This window comes from Panthera pardus, unplaced genomic scaffold (genome assembly GCF_024362965.1).
Source record: "Panthera pardus isolate Hobbes unplaced genomic scaffold, ASM2436296v1 HiC_scaffold_17, whole genome shotgun sequence".
In the NCBI taxonomy this organism is placed as follows: Eukaryota; Metazoa; Chordata; class Mammalia; order Carnivora; family Felidae; genus Panthera; species Panthera pardus.
Genome location: NW_026526732.1, coordinates 85,179,562 through 85,200,829, shown reverse-complemented (window position 1 = coordinate 85,200,829; position 21,268 = coordinate 85,179,562). Strand labels below are relative to the sequence as shown.

The 21,268-nt window shown below is 38.7% G+C and overlaps 1 protein-coding gene across 4 annotated transcripts in view; it reads left to right on the top strand.

The window, feature by feature from the left end:
* The window catches only part of KCNQ5 (potassium voltage-gated channel subfamily Q member 5), a 518,932-nt gene that overhangs the window by 439,528 nt on the left and 58,136 nt on the right, over positions 1-21,268 (top strand). For 2 of the 4 annotated variants that reach the window (XM_019417732.2, XM_019417735.2), the window contains exons 8-11: positions 4,456-4,550; positions 8,597-8,623; positions 13,431-13,487; positions 17,071-17,291. In XM_019417732.2, the coding sequence (XP_019273277.2) occupies positions 4,456-4,550; positions 8,597-8,623; positions 13,431-13,487; positions 17,071-17,291 (400 nt within the window). The remainder of the gene's footprint in view (positions 1-4,455; positions 4,551-8,596; positions 8,624-13,430; positions 13,488-17,070; positions 17,292-21,268) is intronic. The other 2 variants (XM_019417733.2, XM_019417734.2) reach the window with 2 other exon arrangements.

The window sequence follows — 21,268 nt, the reverse complement described above, 5'->3', positions numbered from 1 at the left end:
TAAGAAAATATTCAATTTTCTAAAAGAGGCTTCTCTTGCCCCCAGTTCTTTATAACATTGGCGGGTAATGTCTTAGTTCCACTTTTTGTTATATTGTTTGGGATTTTTGTCACTGGTATCTAATAATGCACAGACTTGCTGTGTGCTTCTAGTTCTACGTGGGTCATGCTTTCAAAGCATCTGAATTCACATATATATGATGCCTTCTATGAAAATTGTTAAATTAAACCAGCCATATATGCTATCAAAGCATTGGAAGTTCTCTGGGCCTCACTACATGAGAAGCTGCAATAATAAGGGCACCTGAATGACTCAGTCGGATAAGTGTCCAAATCTTGATTTCAGCTCAGGTCATGATCTCACAGTTGTGAGATCAAGTCCCTCATGGGACTCTGTGCTGATAGTGTGGAGCCTGCTTGGGATTCTCTCTCTCCCTCTCTGTCTGTCCTACCACTGCTCATGGGCACACACACACACACACGCTCTCTCTCTCTCTCTCTCTCTCTCTCTCTCAAAATAAATAAATAAACTAAAAAAAAAAGAAGCTGCAGTAATAAACCCATGTGTTTTCATTGGTTACTCGAGGTCCCTCTGTAAATTATGTTTGTACAATATTTGCAAAAACTACCATTTCAAGATGAAACAGTAATTGTTTTACACTTTAAGATACCAAGATATTTAGCAGAAGTTTTCACAGATCTGTAGGATAAATCAACATGAGCCATGTAAGCAAGGCTCCAGGCAAGAAACCCTGCTTCAATTATTTAAACCTTCCTTAATAATATTTAAAAATATATATACCCTCAGGTCTTACTATATATTTTTCTAGTTTTTTATATCACTTCTTGAACATTTTATTGAAGTACAATGTGAATACAGAATAGAGCACATATCTAAAGAGAACTGAGCACTGCTGTGTGAACAGTACCCAGATAAAGAAACAGAACCTAAACAGTACCTCCTATATACATTTTCTCAATCACTGTCCCTCACTGTGCTGGTGTTCTAACAGCATAGCTTAGTTTTTCCTGTTGCTTGTACTTTATGGAAATGGAATTACACAACATGTACCCTTCTGTGTCTTGTTTCTTTCACTCAACGTTATTCATATGAAGCTTGTCCATCATCGAGCATAGTTCCAGTGTGCTGTTACTGTTGTAATAGTGTACCATTCCATTATGTTAATGTACCACAACTTACCTCTTTATTCTACTGTTAGTAGGAGTTTGAACATTTCCAGCTTCAGTTTATTAAGAGAGCAGTGCAGTTTTGAACACTATAGTACATATCTTTTGATGAACGTATATAAACACACCTACTGAGTATGTATGTAGAAGTATGTAGCTGTATCATAAGATATATATACATTCAGCTTTAATAGATACTGCCAGTTTCCCAAAGTTGTTGGGTCAGTTTTTAACTTTTTTTGTTCAGTGCACATTTATTTAATGATATTCTCTTCATTGTAAGTTTTGACTATTGATCAAATGATCAGTGATCATTGATCACTGTTCTCTTCCTTATAAGTTTCAAAATCATGAATGATAGTTATTTAGTGGGGATATGACCCATTTAAATGAATCTGCCCAATAAAGTAGAATGCTTTGATTTATGAATTGTAATAAAAAAAACTTTTCTCTTGGGATATTGGAGTAATCACTTGGTCATTAGAAATGTTTGCAGACTGGGGCGCCTGAGTGGCTCAGTCAGTTAAGCATCTGACTCTTGGTTGTGGTTCAGGTCATGATCTTATGGTTTGAGAGTTTGAGCCCCTCATCCCCTCATTGGGATTCTCTCTCTCTCTCTCTCTCTCTCTCTGCCCCTCCCCTGCTTGTACTCTCCCTCCCTCTCTCTGTCTCTCTCTCTCTCAAAATAAATAAACTTAAAAAAATTTTTTTAAATAAATGTTTGCAGACTTATTACAAAGGAAAAAATTCACTTAAATCTATATGGAAAGTACATTCAAGCAATCTCTCAAATGGACAGTTTAAAGGAAAACTTTTCCAGCAATAGTCAGCAAGTAGTAAGCAAAGGACAATAGAGGGATTCTAAGACCAAGAGCCAGGCAATCTGAGATAATGTCTCAACTCTGCCAACCACTTAATTTATCTGAGCCTTTATTTTCTCTTATACAAAATAAGAGTCTTAATCCATACTCTGAGTGTGAAGACTACATGAAAATACATTGTATTGTATGTATCAGGTGTAATTATGTATAAAGTAAAGAGAGCTTATGTTTTACATCAAAAAGCCATAAACATAATCTTAGACTATGACATTAAATTTTTTTAATTAAAAAAAAAATTTTAATGTTTATTCTTGAGAGAGAGAGAGAGACAGAGCACACGCGGGGGAGGGACAGAGAGAGGGAGAGACACAGAATCCTTTTTTTATTTTAATATGAAATTTATTGTCAAATTGGTTTCCATGCAACACCCAGTGCTCATCCCAACAGGTGCCCTCCTCAATGCCCATCACCCACCCTCCCCTCCCTCCCACCCCCCATCAACCCTCAGTTTGTTCTCAGTTTTTAAGAGTCTCTTATGGTTTGGCTCCCTCCCCCTCTAACTTTTTTTTTTCCTTCCCCTCCCCCATGGTCTTCTGTTAAGTTTCTCAGGATCCACATAGGAATGAAAACATATGGTATCCGTCTTTCTCTGTATGGCTTATTTCACTTAGCATAACACGCTCCAGTTCCATCCATGTTGCTACAAAAAGCCATATTTCATTCTTTCTCATTGCCAAGTAGTACTCCATTGTGTATATAAACCACAATTTCTTTATTCATTCGTCAGTTGATGGACATTTAGGCTCTTTCCATAATTTGGCTATTGTTGAAAGTGCTGCTATAAACATTGGGGTACAAGTGCCCCTATGCATCAGCACTCTCGTATCCCTTGGGTAAATTCCTAGCAGTGCTATTGCTGGGTCATAGGGTAGATCTATTTTTAATTTTCTGAGGAACCTCCATACTATTTTCCAGAGCGGCTGCACCAGTTTGCCTTCACACCAACAGTGCAAGAGGGTTCCCGTATCTCCACATCCTCGCCAGCACCTATAGTCTCCCAATTTGTTCATTTTAGCCAATCTGACTGGCAGGTGATATCTCAGTGTGGTTTTGTTTTGTATTTCCCTGATGAGGAGTGATGTTGAGCATCTTTTCATGTGCCTGTTGGCCATCTGGAGGTCTTCTTTAGAGAAGTGGCTATTCATGTCTTCTGCCCATTTCTTCACTGGATTATTTGTTTTTCAGGTGTGGAGTTTGGTGAGTTCTTTATAGATTTTGGATACTAGACCTTTGTCTGATATGTCATTTGCAAATATCTTTTCCCATTCTTTTGGTTGCCTTTTAGTTCTGTTGATTGTTTTCTTTGCAGTGCAGAAGCTTTTTATCTTGATGAGGTCCCAATAGTTCATTTTTGCTTTTAATTCCCATGCCTTTGGAGATGAGACACGGAATCCTAAGCAGGCTCCAGGTTCTGAGCTGTCAGCACAGAGTCCGGGAGGCTGAAACTCACAAACAGCGAGATCATGACCTGAGTTGAAGTTGACTTAACCGACTGAGCCACCCAGGCACCCCAACCATGACATTAATTTTTAACTTTCCAATTATATTCCTAGAGAATACATTTCCCCATCTTGTTTTAGCCCTGCATTTTGTTACCAGTGTCTCCATTTTTAGCATTAGGAATATTATACAGTTCATCATGGAATTACACTAATTCACGTACATTAATGACTCTGGTGGTCATTAATTTACTAGTTAGTTTACTAGTTGCATTGTGGGTTTTCAGTAGTCCTTTGCCACTATCTTATCAAATAGTGATTAAAGATGTACAGTTGGTTCCCGGAAGGCATGTTCATGCTCAGATAATTTACCTCAAATAAGTCATATCTCTTCCTAGCCAATTCAAAAATTGCTTCATGTTTTACTTTTTGGTACTTTTATTCTTTTTTTTTTTTTTAATTTACTTCTGAAACAATGTTGTTAAGTAATTGCTGGGCTCTTTCTTTTTTTTAATTTTTATTCTTTTTTTGAGAAAGAGGGAGAGAGAGTGTGTGAGCAAGTGGGGGAGGGGCAGAGAGAAAGGGAGACAGAGAATCCCAAGCAGGCTCCACTTTGTCAGCACAGAGCCCGACTTGGGGCTTGATCCCGTGAACCACAAGATAATGACATGAGCTGAAATCAAGAGTCAGATGCTTAACCAACTGAGCCACCCAGGCACCCCTTGGTACTTTTTTTGTTTGGTGTGAGTTGTTTGGACAAACAATTCTACTAATGTGAAAGAATATGCCAAGGTAGTCTTTTTCACCCTTTGGGCATTTATCAGGGCCAAGTATGACAAGGAAAAGATTCTTAAGATATAGTAACTTAATAATCTCCCTTTTCATGTTATTCTGTTTTCTCCTCTCTTTTGTTTTTGTTTTTTATGTCCTCATGTATGCCACATGCAGTGCGTTTGGCGTAGTTATGCAGCTGATGAGAAATCTGTTTCCATTGCAACCTGGAAGCCACACTTGAAGGCCTTGCACACCTGCAGCCCCACCAAGTAGGTATCAGTGTGACAGCTGATGCTGTCATCAAGCCTCCTCAAGTTTGCAAAATAAATCATACACACGCACGCACACCCACTTGCGCATACACCCATGTATGCATGATTACACGTGCACACACACACGTGTTGACTTTTGGCTTGTCTTATTCTCTGCTGCTCTTTGAGAGATTCAGCCCTGTTCAGCAGCAACTCAGGCACAAAACTAAATGGACTCAGGATCATTCCTCACCATTCATAGACTGAGCTTAAAGATTAAAGGAATCCAAATTTTTATAGAGATTTATTTCTATTATTACATGTTTATTTTCTAATAAATCATTTCATAAAACCCACCAAAATTCTAAAGGTAAGCACTAGGGCTCCTGAAAAACAATGACTGTTTAAACTCCATCCAATACCTGACCCCAAGCAGGGAAAACTTTGAGAGCAATGTATGTTTGCATGAAGTCCCTCAAAGCCCTCTCTCATCTGGATCTCCTGACAGGATGGTCCTTGAGCTTTCACTTGCTGATCAAACTAGTATCAGTAGCAAAAGAAGAGCTGGAGTCCTAATAGGATTATAACCTACAGTGAAGCCATGGGACCAATCAAATTAAAAGTTGAAATAAGCATTCAAAATTTGAGAGTAATATGGCTTTCATTCACATTCCATTGGTCAAGACAAATCACCTGACCATGCTTCAACTCAAAGAGGATGGGAAAGTGCAATCATACTATGTGCCTGAAAAAGAGAGGAGAACCAGAAAAATTATGAATGACCATAATGGCTACCACAGTGATCTTTAATTAAAAAAAAAAAAAAAAAAAAAAAAAGTCCTTAGTCCTGAAATCCTAGACTCCAGTTCAACTAGCAGAACATACTAAATCATAATCACCATCTAATTAAAGAAATCAGTGAAACAAGCAAAGCAACCAAGTCAAGGGAAAGGTTTTCTGTGTGTCACCCAGCTGGATTACAACAGTCCATTCCTCACATTGTTCAAAAGTTATCAAAGTGCTTATCTGACTCAGTATTTTAGAGCACTTGCTGTTTCCCTTCCTAGTCCAACAAAACCTTAATCCTAGTCACTGAAAAGGGTTCAAGGCATCTAACTACTGTGATTCAGTCAGAAAAACCTCCTTCTTACTTGATGTGGAAGAGGAATCATCTGGGGAAACCTCCATGACTTGTTGCCTGGAATTTCAGTCTCGAAGGAGATTTGTGATGCTTCAGAGTGCATGCTGTTGAGAAGCTATAGATGTTTCACTGTCAGGATCCGTTACATTGCTTCCCTAATCTTCCCTGGGCCTCAGTTTTCCCATCTACCAAGTGAAGGACTAAAGGTGAGCAAGATAACCTCTAAGCTCCGATAGGACATGGCTCCTAGAAGTTGGAGTCAAAACTTTGTCAGCACTTGTGACAGATACTCACAGAACCCTAGGCTTTAGAAGAGATGGAACCTTAGCAAGGATAGAAGCATGGATAGTGTTGAATGAACGCATGGATGAGAATTGTCTTTTCGCATAGATCTTAAAATTTAGTTGAATTTCCTCTGTTGAGTATAAGACTCTTTCAAAGTTGTGGTATTAAAAACAAAAAAGGGACATAACTCATGCCATCTAGTACTTGGGGGTATGAATCAGAAACGGGAATTGTATAGAAATTGCATGTCTTGTACTCATGAAGTTGTCTGGGTTAATTTGTAAGAGGAAGGCTAGTAGAAAAAAACAAAAGAAGGTTCTCAAGTGACAGAAGAGAGTGGTCTCTTATCATGTGATAATTTGGCTTTCTAGTTCCGCAAGTTTTTGGATTAAGGTCATTCTGAAACCTAGAAAAAAATTAATAATGAGTCACATTCTCCCAATGCATAAGCTATTATTTTACTCACATAATTTCTCTGTTTCCTCTGATATCTTCCATTTTAAATGGGGGGGGGGGGGGGCGGCGGGTAGAGGAGAATTTATGCAAACACCTGTATTCATCCTATTCCACTCTGGCTATCAGCCATCCCCTTCATTGTCGGCTCCCTACATGCCCCCCCCCCACACACACACACATTAACCTCTGAATCTCAGTCCCATTTACTCAATAACAGGTACTTGTCCAGAATGACACAACAGTCACTGGCAAAGTTCATAGGAACCTGGATGTCCTAACATCTCTCCCTTTAGTGACACATTATTGCTCCAAATTGTTTGGTTCTTAATCTTTATTGTTGTTGTTGTTGTTGTTGTTGTTAAACCATTGAGAATGATCATAATTATGGACTCTTTCTGACAAAAAATATTCAATGCACAAAAAATCAAAACTTTGCCTACCATTTTAATGTATTCATGGACTCCCTGAAGCCAAGTTCAGAACCTTTGCTTTAGAAAGCATACCTGCTTTATTCAAGTTTGTAGAGCTGTGAAGAGAGTAACTTACAATAACTTAGAGGGATATTTTGACATTTATAATTAGCTGGCTTACTGAGTGCAGAGTGATGTAGTCAGAAACAGACTGAAACTTCTTTTTATTTACATAGTGTATTTCCTATAACATTCAGAGTTTAAGAACTTCTGAAGGAAGAAATGATTCACTCATTCATTCATGCATTCATTAAATAACTATTCGTTGAGTACCTATTAGAAATGTAGCAGTGAAAGTGCTATTAGACACTAGAAATGTAGCAGTGAAAGAAAAAAAAAAACAAATAGATTAGAATCTCAGGCTGCAGGGAATATATATTCAACAAACATTGGAAAGAGAAAACAAACAAACAAATAAATATGTAATATATTAGATGGCAATAGTGCTAAGGAGAAAAGTAAAGTAGGGAAAGAATTTAAGGGACATTAGGGACTGCAGTTTTAAACAGGTGGTCAGGGAAGAGAGATCATATTATCAACAGCAGCATCATCAATGATATTGTTATTAAAAAACATGAACTCATGCTCTTCTCCCCAGCAGTTTTAGAGATAAAATGAGATGCTTTGACTCCTCAACCTTATTCCAGGGAGTAGGATGGAAAAGGGGTGTGACAAGTGTGCGGGGGAGGGAGGGGCATGCCATACCCACTTAAACCTGCCAGGGATACACACAGCAGTTTCTGACTCTCTCCTTTCTGGTCTGGCTGGTCTCACATACATTTTCAAGGTCTTAGCAGTTGCTATTTCAAAGTTCTGTTTTAATAACAGAAGGATTTACAGCAGGACATATTTTTTCTTGATTTTCTTCTCCAAGAAAATGAAGGCTATGTAAAGTGTATAACACAGGTAAATGTGCTCTTTTAGGGAATGAGTCTGATATTTTATGAAGCTGTGGGGAATTATCAAGCTCCAAAGATGCCATGTGATACTTAAGAAGTCAGAATTTAGACATTATTAATCTAACGCCTTCAATTTATTCATAAGAAAATCAAGGCCTACAAGAAAGTAAGATGTTTGTCCAAAGACACACAGCTCATTCCCAAAGAGCAGGGACCCTACACCAGGTTGCACAGAACTGAATCTGCCTAGATGGGTTATTAAAAATGCCATCCAACACTAGGCTAGGAGAGTTGTGATCAACTTTCTATGTGCCTAATTTATTCCAAGAGAATTCCTATGGAATGCAATATGAAAACAAAATCTTCCTCAACAAGTGATTAAAGTGCAAGGCCACAGTCACACATTAATGAATCCAGATTTAGGAACTCAGAAGTCTGCCTAAAGTACAGGACTACAGCTACAGTGTTGCCAGCACCATTCTAAGAGTCTTTGCTAATGCCAGTTAGATCAGAACCACTTTTTCTTAACTATGGATGGATAACTTCAGCTACTGAAGAGTCTATAGTTTTGGGTGACATGTGAGCACTGTTGGTCTTGCTAAGTAAACGTGCCAGCTCAGGTCTGTGGCACAAAAAATAGATGTTTAAAAGTTAGGCACACTTATTACAAAGACTGTTGCTTCTATGGATCTTGCTTGAAAAGAAATACTTAAGGTAATTTTATTCCCCAATCTCCAATTTGGCCATTATCAAGTGCTATACATGTATTCACCAGTTTATCATCATTTCTCTTCTGCCTGCACGCACCTGAAGGAAAGAACAAGGGGAAACATCAAGCAGGTTTGTGATTTCTCTTCTGCTACATGTTTGTTTATAAATCTGATGCCTAACAGATGTTTTAAATGTGTCTCATGTAAGTAAAATTGATCACAAACTGGAAATGATTAAAAGTGACCTTTCACAATATTGCCTGCAAAGGTTGCTGTTTCATTGATTCTTTTTTTTCCCTTAGAAGCATAAGTGTCTCCGTAACTCACTCACTGCTTTTTACAATCGGCAGGGCATGGAACATTCTTGGGGAAAAATAGTAACTACGGCTTTTGGTTATTTCATGCTACCATTTTCTCAGAGAGAAGTCTTAACCCAAGTATTCAAATTCCAGGAAGCAGTGTAAGATATATTCCCCTTCTTCAGGGTCCTTCTTTTAGAATAAGAAATTGGGTTTTTTTGGCAAAAGGAACACTGTGTATAGAAGGTAGGAACAATCTTTCTGTGACATCTCCAGCTCATTAAGCACTGAGGCTTACTCAGGTGACATGCTTCAGAAGAGCTCCCCCTACCCGCCCCCCTCACCCACCCACCATCCTTTAAGAAGAAGATAATCGTCCCAGAAACTTCACCAAGTAATTTATGGTCATTCTTTCATGCCTTTCAAGGAAATGCTTTATCAGATTAAAAAGCAGAGAGTTAGACATAGGGGAATAGGAGGTGAAAGAGAACATTTTATTCTGTGTTAGTAAGTGCCAGGAAGGATCTGAATTTGGGAGCAAAGCTTCAAAGGACAGAGCCAGGTGGATCTCAGCACTGATGGTGTGAGGAGTAGCAGAGGCAGAACCAGCAGAAGAAACCCAGGTGCCTGAAAGGGAAGAAGAAAAAACTTTTTCCAGTCACTTCTGTTTGTTTCAGTATTGAGGGAACACCGGTGTTCCCTGCCCCCCCCCCCCACCCGCACAGAATTGGCCCCTCAGTGGGGACCAACAGGAGTCCAAGGATCATTCATTTAGTTTTGTACTGTCCTACTAATGACATTAATTGCAATACATGTATACAGTACTGAAACTAGTTTTGGAAGTTCACTTGGGGTGATGAGACTCTGGCCCACGCATTTCTGCATTATGTTAATTAACACCTAAAAAGATTCACAAGCCAAAACATAAATGCACCTATCGTGGGAGACAGATGTGGTAGGATGCACAACACTCCTTTGGGGTAGGTAAGCCTACACCAGGGTGGCATTAAAGACCCTTCTCTTCTTTGGTAGACAAGGAGTTAGAGCAAAGGTCTTTGGATATTCCTGGATGATACTTCCAGAAAGTTTTAAAGCCTGAAGATTTGGTCTTCTCCACTTTATAGATATTTCTGCCTAAAGAGAGGTTCTGGTCATCAGACTCAGAACATTCTTTGTATAGACTCTAGCAGAGGCAGGCTGGCCAGTTCTGACCCTTTAGTCCTCTTTTGTCTAGACTCCATCCATACAAACCCCACCATCCTTCTGTCATGACAATTTTACCTGAAAGGAGTTACACAAAATGAATCATAGCCATTATAAGCTCTTTTAGTCTGATGATATTTGAAAAGTTTTCCTTGTTTTCGGAGCTATCCATTTACAAAGGGTAATTTATCTCCAAATCCTAAAGGCAGAAACTCCAAATCTTTGGCACAAACTCCATAGCTAAGAGTAAGGTGACCTGTCTTGGTTTCATCCTCCAAAACAGAGCTATTGGTGCCTAAAAGGGAAACTTGTGAGTTACATAAAAATGCTCAAAAGTGTGATTCTTTATGGCAGTCCTGAGGGAGGGGTCCCCTTGGGTTGACACATGACCTTGCACTTTTTCCCAATGTCACCAAGGCAGAAAGTAAAGACAAAACTAAAGTGTCACTGTTGAGCTTCTGTTCCTCACTCCAACAAGGAACCTCCTAGTCCGCTGTTGTGATTCAAAAAGACAACAACCAAAGTTTTTTAATTTCATGATGTTCACATATACCTAAAACGTTAAAATTTATTCTACATAATTGTGACTAAGGGTGTCAAAAATAACTCACCTTCAGTTTTGAACATATACAGAAACACTGAGCTATGTAACAGAGATTTCTTGCTTCTCTCTGGTCATGGACATTTGGAAAACCACTGTGAAACATGTCCTCTATTACTATTTAGCACACGTGCCTTAGTTGATGCTTCTTCATACTTCATACACTTAGGTCTTCTATCCCCCAATTATGTATCCTATCACCCTGTGTAAAGCTATGACAGAGAATATGCTCAATATACAGTTCTTGGATGGAGTAATTAAATGTTCCTGACCTCAAGTAGTTTTATGAAGAAAAACACCAACAAAAATGAGAAAAAGGAAATACATAAAAAGAGAGAAAATGAAAAAATTAAAACATTTCATTCTGAAGGAAACAAGCTGAAACTCCCATTTTAACATTAGGTTAGCTTTCACCTTGTTGTGCTCCATAGGCAATGGAATTTCCAATACTGCATAATGAATGCAAAAAGACTATTGTATTAACAACAGCAACAGTGCCACCTTAAGAAAAACAAATTTGCCCTTACTCCAGCAAAATACAAACAAAAGAAAATGCATTTAGAATGAGGACTGTTTCTTGGACGAGAGCAGATCTGGGTTTAGACTAATAATATTGATAATCCTTGTCCCAGTTTCAAGTGGATTGATCAACACCACCCCAGTGCAAAGCCCCTCACTGTGTTTGGGGCCACAGGGTTATTGATGGTGATTCAGAGAAGCAGAAGAGAGAAACTTTAGCCAACTCTGTTATCTTCCAGATATCTCAGAGCCTAGAGTCTCCTAAATCTTTCCACATGATTTTTCATTGTGTTAAGAACTGGGAGTAATTCAAGTGTAGATGAGGTTAGTCCAGTAGCCAATAACTCTCTCCAGGTGCCTGGCATTTGTTACCTCTGAATGACCAGGCCATACACAGAGAGGCTTTTCTCTCTGCAGAATGTAGTGAGGCATCACACATTCATTTACCCCCATAGTTAACAAGGTTCCCTGCTTTGGAATATTCTTGTTAGATTTTTGTCTTTCTACACTGAGGTTAGGGTATGTTTAAACAAAATGTATCTATGATGTTTTGGCTAGGGAAAGACATCCAGTTCCATGATGCTTTTGCATTGTTCGTGACAGGTCCAAAATTTTTCTTTAAAATGCAAACCAACGGTCTCAAGAGCTCAGCTGAACAACAGTTAAAATAATGTGTCTTTGTTTGGTACAGGGTCAGGTACATTACCGTTAGTGTCAATGGAGCCTGCTCTGTTCTTCCTTTACTTAGACCATAAATGAAAGTTGTTTAGCATCATTTAATTATTCATTTGTTTTCCTCTGTCTTCCCACTAAAACAGTTCTAATCTCATATGTGGTGAATATGTTTACTGATTTTATTGCAATTAATCATTCCATTAAGGAATTTTCCAACTCATTTTTTAAACTGGATAGTTTTTCCATTTTAGTATAAATTGTCACTGTCAGAAAATAGAATTTACCTATAAACCATCTAACCAGATTAAGCCAATATTCTCACCTTGAGGTTTTATGTCCTCCTCCTTTCCTCCTTGACAAGAAAGTCAGTTAGCCGTCGAGAGCACACTGCCACAAAAAGGCTCTTACTTCTTCCTGCCTACTAGGTTTTTATTGCTACGAGAATAGATCATGCCAATGGAGGTTTAGGGATGATCTGTAAATCTCGCTGCCTCTGCTTACCCTGTCTCCTTAATCAACAATTGTTGGCTATGTGCCTGCTCCATAGTTAAGCTGCCTTGATCACAGTGTATAGCTTTAAATAGAACTCTGTCAGACTTCTTAGTAGACTATCTAAAGTTGCTTTAACAGGTTCTTGTGAGACTGTTACAAGGATGCATGTCTTAAAAGTTAAAGCATAAATGATACTCTTTTATTATGTTATCATCTTGTGCTGTGATCCACTGAGTGCTCTGTCCAAATAGCTCCTATGTGGTTGGCTTCATAAGGTTCTGAGATGAATGGCTCTTAGGAGAGAACTCTAGAATGCTGACAGAAAAGACTGTGTGTTCTTGTATTTCGTCTGCATTTATTTTCCATTATTTACATTTTCTTTCTTCTGTGCGCAAAGAATGATCTGCATGTGTTGTTAAACTAAGTAAGACTAGACTTCTTTTTTCAGCATAATCAACTTGTGTCCTTATGGGCAAAATGTTAGATTGTTTCAAAAATAATCTTTTGAAAATGGTCTCTCCTTCTGTTCTCATTTATTGATAGAGGGAAAGGATTTAGTCTTTTAAAAACACATCATACGACTTACAGTAAGAAACTTTTTTTAACAAGCTAGTGACCTAGAATCTTTTCTTCTGACTTTTTTGAGCATGTATTCTGACAATTATTTACCAATATTAACTATAACTACAGGTGTCTTATACAAATCAAGAAACTTTTTTTATATTTCAAAGCAATTAATGGTATCAACTTCATTGATTCCTATAAATATTTATTTTTTTAAGTTCTGAAATATTTTGTTCCTCATTTCTACTCTGTTGCATTGCTATTTATTACAAGGATTGCTATTTCTAAAATATTTATCTTCTTAATTTTCATATGAATCAGATGCTAACACATAGATGTCCATCATCTGTAATGCCCTATTTCACATCCAGTTATTTCAGCCTAACCATTAGGAGCACTGGTTATATTTCCAGCAGCACGATTAAACTGCATAGTTAGTACTCACTGCTTAAATAGTCTGTATACTTATATCTGAAAAACAATAAAGTCAAATGGCTTTGTTCTAAAAAGAAAAAGAAATCCCTGAGCACTTTCATGGTGGTGAAATGCTTAGTAATGTGCTGCTCTATTTCCCTCACTCCTAGTAAGTTCTGTAGTAATAAGCAGAAGCTCTTCAGAATGTACACCTCACGGAAGCAGAGGTACCCAGCATCCCGGCTATTGACATGAAATTTGAGAATGCCAACTAACCTCAGGTGCATGACCAGGTTACACCGCCATCCTACCTGAGCCCTGCTCAGACTCACTCTTCCTAAGGACTTCTTGAATGAGGTTTTCAACCCGCTTGTAATTTTCCTTGTTGCCTGTTGCCTGCTTTGATACTCTACCCCAGGGACAAATAGGCAGGGTCCCGCACAGCACTGGCAGTCAGCCCCTTGGCGCCCCCTTGTGGTAGGACAACTGCTGAGCTGCCGCACGCACTGGATGGTTTTGGCTCAGTTGCCATATTGTGCCTGGGGCGAGAATTTGTTGAATGCTTATCCTATGAAGGGCTAAAACCATAATTAAGGATAACAAGAACTATAGCATTCTAGGTCCAAGAGGATTACTCTGGGGTTACAGTAATGCCACATAGTTCCCTGGCAGGGAACAACCGGTAGTAGCCTGCATGTTGGGCCGTTTGAGTAACTTGTACATCTGGTTCCTAGAGAGAGAAGAATTCCCTTGCAGAATTCCCAGTAGTTGTGCAGGCTCCCCCACTATAGTCCTCAGATGGGAAGGTGGGACTGCATACTCAAAGATGCCGCAATCCATGACCACGATGTCCTTTTGGTTACTTTCTCCAGAGAGAGACCACCTTTTTGGTCTCCTGGGAATAATCTTTGACAGTCTTCCTCAAAATATTGTTACATAAATCTTCCTCAAAAAATTGTGTTTATAGATGTGGCAAAAAAAGCAGGAAAATAATGCAAACTTCAATGGACGAGCAAAGAGTTTATATTTTTAATCAATGTGCATTTTCAATAACATTCATCTAATCAAGTTAATAGTCATCTAAACAAGATGCTCTGTTGATTTCCAAAGGGGAAAAGAAGTAGAAAAACTAACAAAAGTGAGCTTTTTGTAAGAACAGGTCTTTGCTTTGGAGAACAAAATTTTTGCCTGGTTAAAAAGTTCTGGGTTAAGATCTTATTCTTAACTTTCATACAATTATGTCAAAAGAGAGAGTGAAAACATTACATCTTTTTTCTTCTAATTTCATAGGTAATATGTTGGATTCAGTTAAAAATAATTCTGCTATTTTTTAGTATAGACATTGGCAAATAAATATTCATGCAGTTGAGAAGGACAAAAAGGGAAATAGTACCTGAATTCATTTCTATCAACTTTAAGTGCTTTAAATAGTACTAAGATTCAGAGACTAATATTATTTTCACTTTCCATTGATTATTAGAGATAATATCAAAATGTTTCATAGAGGCAACTTTTAAAAACTATTTCCATAGAAGCAATTGCTTTTAAATGTTTTGTTACTGCAGATAAACCATGCCAGGTGTGACACTGATGCTTATTTTAGATTTTTTTACTTCTTCAGTAATTGAAATTTTTAAAATGGAAAAACTAAATTTCATATTAAATGGTTTTATGATTTTTTCATCAGTTTCCTCTTCATTTAGTTAGTATAAGAAAGAGATAAATCTTTAAAGTTTGAGAAAATGATTTGATATTAACTAAACTCGGCCTTCTGTAGTAATTAGCATCTATTAACTCCAGAAAAGATAATCAATTAGATGAAGTATAGTGAGAATACTTGTAATGATAGCTGTGTAAACTTGAACCATTCATTAATTGAAATAAAGGTGCAGAGTTGAGCATATGTTCCTGAACCCGATCATCATAAATTTAAATGATGGAACAGATGTGCTGAAACTGAAGAGATATGAAATCTTTACTATTTAAAAAAAGAAAGAAAGAAAAAGCTTGAAAAGGGTAGACATTTTGGGCCCTGTCCCTTTGAGGATTTGTTTAAATAATCTGAAGGTTTGGGATGACGTGAAGAACCTAACCGGAGCATAAAAAGATGCAGTTTTATATGTTATTGTTGCTGTTGTTTAATGTGACCTACCATTTAATCATGCATTTGTCAAGTACAAAGGAAGCCTTTGACTGATGCGATTGTTTTAAAGAATTCTTGAACCCACCTGACCCCATCACAAAACTGCCCGGCCTGTTCCCTGCATGTGCCTTCAGCTAGTCACGCTGGACTTAGCTATGTCTGCATTTTAGAGGGGGGGCTGTCAGCTGCATGGTCAACTTGTTTATTGTTACCAGGACTTTCTGATCACCGCAGTGCATTATTTGATTTGTCTTCATGTAAACACATAAAATGTGGTGTCTTTTTAGAATATCATTTGTTAAGCAACTAGGCATGGAAAAATAAATGTTACTGTTTCTTGTTAGCTACAAAACACATATCCACTAAACACATTTGCTGTTGGCATGCTGCAGCTGGGGACAGTGGACATTGCGGTAAGTGGAAAAAACAAGGACTCCACTTCGTCTCAGATAATCCGTGTCCATGAGAACACTGCCTCCTTCATGCCCCACAAAGGCTGCAGCATGACTGCAATCTCAGCATCTCAGAGTGGCTGCTCCAAGTTACTGCCCTCAGACCCTTCACCCTTCATTTCTTCAGACCCTATAGAGTCCCGGGCCTGTCACTGGATAACAGTGTCACTTTCTAGTGAGTAACAGTGGTTTAGAAATGAAACAAGAACACAAACAAAATGGGTACACGACAATTCCTACCATTCATTTGATTCCCACAAAAATCTCTTAGCAACGCTGCTGTTTTCATCTTTATGTTGGAGCTGAGGACTCCAAACCTCAAGTCTCTTTGACTCCAGCCTACCCTTCCCACCACATCACACTACATCTTTTGATTAGGAAAGCACGGAGATGCACTTTGGGTTTTGTTGTTGTTGATGCTTCCTTGATCAGCACACAGCATTTCAGTCCTAGCTGGCATCTGAGAACTGAATGTCTGAACAAATATAATTTACCAGTAGCTGCCACAGCAAATCAATAACCTGTTTAATAGCAGGAAATTGTGTTAGTGAACATAACATCTCATTCCGTTAATCAGTCATCACATTCATTATATGTTGGGGCTGTTCTACATTGTGTGGTTTTTGTCTCACAAGAATGAATGCGAGCATTAAAGAAATGGGTGTTAAGTGTTGTATGTTTAATATTATGTATGCAGTACCACCAACTGATACGAGATTGCATGAATTTATGGATATCGTAATCTTGCCTGGAATATGACATGCATGCAGAATGTAGATATATATGTATATGTAACTGTCATCCCTGTAGAAAGGCTTAGAAATCACAAAGAGATATTTTCCCAAATAAAAAATAACTTTTTTTTTCATCTCTAAAGTTGAGGTTAAAGCTAAAGTCTGTTTCTAAAGCAAATACCGAACCAGTTCTTGGTTGTTTCCAGGGTAATTGTGTACAAACTACCGTGCCCGATCTCAGTCCTTTCTATGAGGAATCCAGGAAGGGTGTGCATACCTGTCTAGTGTGATTGAGCTCAAATGAATGCAAAGAGAGAGTTTAAATAAAGCTCAGATTTTCAGTAAGGGAAGAATATATTGCTATGCTCCTACTCGCTGAAAACACTATTGAAATATAATATACAGTTTCATCAAAGTATTTACCCAAGTGGAGTGGAAGAGATTGCTTGAAATGGAATAATCATGCCTCTGTTGTCCACAGTCAGAAGCTAAGTTTTAAGGAGCGAGTACGCATGGCTAGCCCAAGGGGCCAGAGTATTAAGAGCAGACAAGCCTCAGTAGGTGACAGGAGGTCCCCGAGCACCGACATCACAGCCGAGGGCAGCCCCACCAAAGTGCAGAAAAGCTGGAGCTTCAACGACCGAACCCGCTTCCGGCCCTCGCTGCGCCTCAAAAGTTCTCAGCCTAAACCAGTGATAGACGGTAAGCCCTGTTTTTCCATAACTATGTTTAATTGGATAAGCTATCATGAGCAAGATTATGAAGTAATTAATTCTCCATGGTACCACTTGAAGATAGAAGAAAACAACCCCAAGGAAAGAATTGTTTGTTTGTTTTATTGGAAATTTATTCATTGCCTTGGGCAAATGTACAGAACATAAGTTTACTTTTGGGAGCAACTTTGGCAGCTAAATCTACATTACAAAGAAGTCAAACTGCTGTTAATTCTTCACTCTTATCTACAATACATTATTCTTTCTCAAAGTCCATATCAAGATCAACGTGACTGTCCTTCTCATGTATAGGTTATGTCTGACCAGCAAAGGTCCATGGCCCAAAGATGACCAGGTGCTCTGTGAATGTCTTGAAACACAGTAAGAAGGGTAACAATCCCTTTCTGGACAACAATGAAGGTGCTATTCCCTTTTCTACTATGCTCTATCCACCAGTAAATCAGAGACCATGGTTTATCTTCCCTAGAAAGATTCCTGTCGAAAGTTCTTAATCTAACGATAAGTAGAATTCAAGTTCTTCCCCCAAGAGGAGCTAGCCTACTTTATTTATCATACAATGTGTCAGGAGTTTACTTGCCAACACATTTTATTGAGTGCTGTATAATTTTCATGTTTATAAAATAAAATAGTTCCTTTTTCATTTAAGGTTAGCTTGCTTTTCCTTTTAAGTATGCCCCCCTGGGATCTCTTATACTGGGCAAAGAACCAAAGTCAAACAGCATCTTCCATTAATGCATAAAAACTGCAAAGGCTATCGGGCCTTCTGTACTCATTCCCTGGTATAACCTGTATTTTCCCAGGCCCTGAAAGCCTGAGGGATAAAATTAACAACCAGGGGTCATAATCTCAGTGATCTCAGGCTCCCTGCAGTAAAATCCCTGGAACCTCAGCCGAAGGGTCCCTCCCAGCCCATTCAGAGATCCCCAGAGATATGATCCCCACTATCAAGTGAGCAACATGAGTCCCCTCTTCACACCTCTTCATTCTCCACAACTCCATGGATGCCATGCTTTCCCAGTAGATGCCTAGGTGCTAACCCAACACGGCCTCTCCCGCTGGAGCTTGCAGCTCCCGTCTTGGCCACAGGACATACGCATCCTGCCAGGCTCCACTCTGCCTATCACTCTACCGAGGTAGGAAATGCCCCCTCAACCAGCACTGGACACTCCCCCATCAAGCCTGTGAGTGTCCTGAGTCACTGGCAACACAGATTTTCAGTGTCCTCTGGTTTCCACATTCTCCTCCCCAGGAATTTGGCTGAAAGCCCATGAACAGCTGAGTAAAGAGTTACCCGTTACAGGGCTTTATGTTGCACTCAAAATAGACTTTCTGAATATAAATGGATGCATCATTTCTGGAAGGCAATTTGGCAACATATATCAAAAGCCTGTACATATGCCTAGGCTTGGACACATCCCACCCACCAATTCCATTTCTAGGATATAATCAATATAATGAAATAATAACAGACATTAGAAATGATACTATAAATCAAAAATTATTGACATGGAAAGATGGTCATAAAAAAACAAACTATTCCATTTTGCTGTGCTGTGTGTGTGTGTATGTGTGTGTAAATTCATGTATTTATAGGAAAAGGTCTGGAAAGATTTACAACAATGTATGAACAGTTACCTCCAAGTGGTGAGATCATAGTTGCATTTTGTTTGTCCATTTTTTTCATCTGTATTTCCCATTATTTCTACAGTGAGCATGTAAAGTTTTGCAAAAGAAAACAAAGGATGATTTTCTATTAAAAAAAAAAATCGAGCCTTCTTTTCATAATGCCCTCTCCCTTTCCCCAACTCTAGGGGCCCTTGGTCTAGCAGATGGTCACCAAATCCCTCTCCTTAGGCTGATTCCCTCTCCCCAGCTGCCAAGAGGTAGAAAGAGCACCTTGTCTTAGCGCTGGGGAACAGCCTTTGTTGAGTGTAGACATGGATTGTCTAATGAAGTTTAACATAGTGCAAATAGAGCTGTATTAGGCTCTAGGGTTGCCATAACAAAGTAGCACAGCTGTGTGGCTTACACAGCAGACATTGATTTTCTCATAGTTCTGGAGGCCAGAAGTCTGAGAATCTCCTTGGCTTGTAGATAGCCACCTTCTCCCTGTGTCTTCACTTCCTCTTCCCTCCATGCATATCTTTGCCCAGATTTCTTCGTCTTATAAAGACCCCAATGAGATGGGATTACAGCACACCCTACTGAGCTCATTTTAACTTAATTGTATCTTTAAAGACCCCATCTCCAAATAGAGTCACATTCCCGAGGTACTGGAGGTTAGGACTTCAACATATGAATTTCGGAGGGACACAGTTCAGCCAGTAACAGAGCTCCTGCTCACCCACATCATAGCATCCCTGGACAAGCTGGGGTGTGCCAATATCTGCAAACCTAATCCTGAGTTCTCACTGTGCTAGAAATTCATGCATGACCCACAGTGGGTCCACACTCTTCCAATGGGGGGGAGCCTCAAAAAATATTCTTTGTGCTGTGAGGTCCTGATGGTTGGCTGAGCACATCTGCATATAAAATCAATAGGATCTGGTTCCTGAATATGGAAAATTAATTCTACTTGTATGTTTGGCCAGAGGGAAAACATTTTTCAAAGACTCCTAGAGTCAGCACTATCCATCACAGTATTTCAGTTACTGCAAAGATGTCTCAGAGGTCAGACAGATAGAAATAGAAGTCCTATTCTCTAATAAATAACAAATTGGAAAGGTCTCCTGCCATCCATTTTCTGCATCATTTCATACAAGTACAGTTCCATTGGTTAGAAAGGAAGTGTTTTTCCCTGGTTGATGCCCATCTCAGTTGGTTCTGAGTTCCACAAGTGACAGGAGGCCTGATTGCTGTTCTGTGGAAGCAGCCTTGTTGGCTGCCCACCTGCAGAAGATCATGTCTCCTGATTCCCCTTTTTCTCCAGTAGTCCAGAATCTTTACCTCTGGTTTAACTCAACGTTAGGGCTTGGGAAAATGGAAGCTTCTTTTTTTTTTTTAATAAAAAAAAATTTTTAATGTTTCTTTATTTTTGAGAGACAGAGTGCAAGCCAGGGAGGGTCAGAGAAGTAGACAGAATCCAAAGCAGGCTCCAGGTTCTGAGCTGTCAGCACAGAGCCCAACGTGAGGCTCAAACCCATGACCTGAGCCGAAGTCGGACGCCCAACCGACTGAGCCACTGAGGCACCCCTGGAAGATTCTTTTTATAGAAAGAAAGAAAAAAAACAGAAGTAACTATCAAATAAAATGTTGACTTCAATTATAGATTTTTATTTATAGTGTCTCTCCCAGTTTTAAGTATGTCTAAAAACCACTTATTACCCATAGAAAATAATATATAGCACCACAACCACCTCCCAATTATTCCAGATCTATTTGCTCATTCATTTCTGAGGCTCTTTTCTTCTACTTCTCTTCTTCCTGTACATATTTTAGGCATTTCATTGCCCATAAACAGCTCAGAGAGAGTGGATGAATAACAGAAAGAATAATGAAAATCCCAGTTGGCCTTTAACTTAGTAACTCAGTTACATTTGGAAAATAATGGGCCTGTAACTAAAAGATACTATCATGGAAAAACAAGGGAAACTTAGGGTTAATCTGTAATTTTAATAATTCCTGCCAAATCTGATACCTTTTACTACAGATGGTATTATTTTTATAATTTAATGACTCTTACAAAAGTTATTAAATATCCCATGTGAGGCTTTTTTGCTGTAATTTTTATGAAATTTTATATTGCACTTAAAAAGGGCATAACTGTCTTCCAATATTCCACATTCATGTATACCAGAGAAGTGGAAAGTAATAGGCAGATGTTGAAATCAGAAATTTACATATGGCAGAAGGAAGAAATTAAACTATAAGGGACTGGTGTGCTATTGCCATAGAAAATTTATTTTGAACAATATGATATGAACAGTATTTTTAGTTTATAAATCC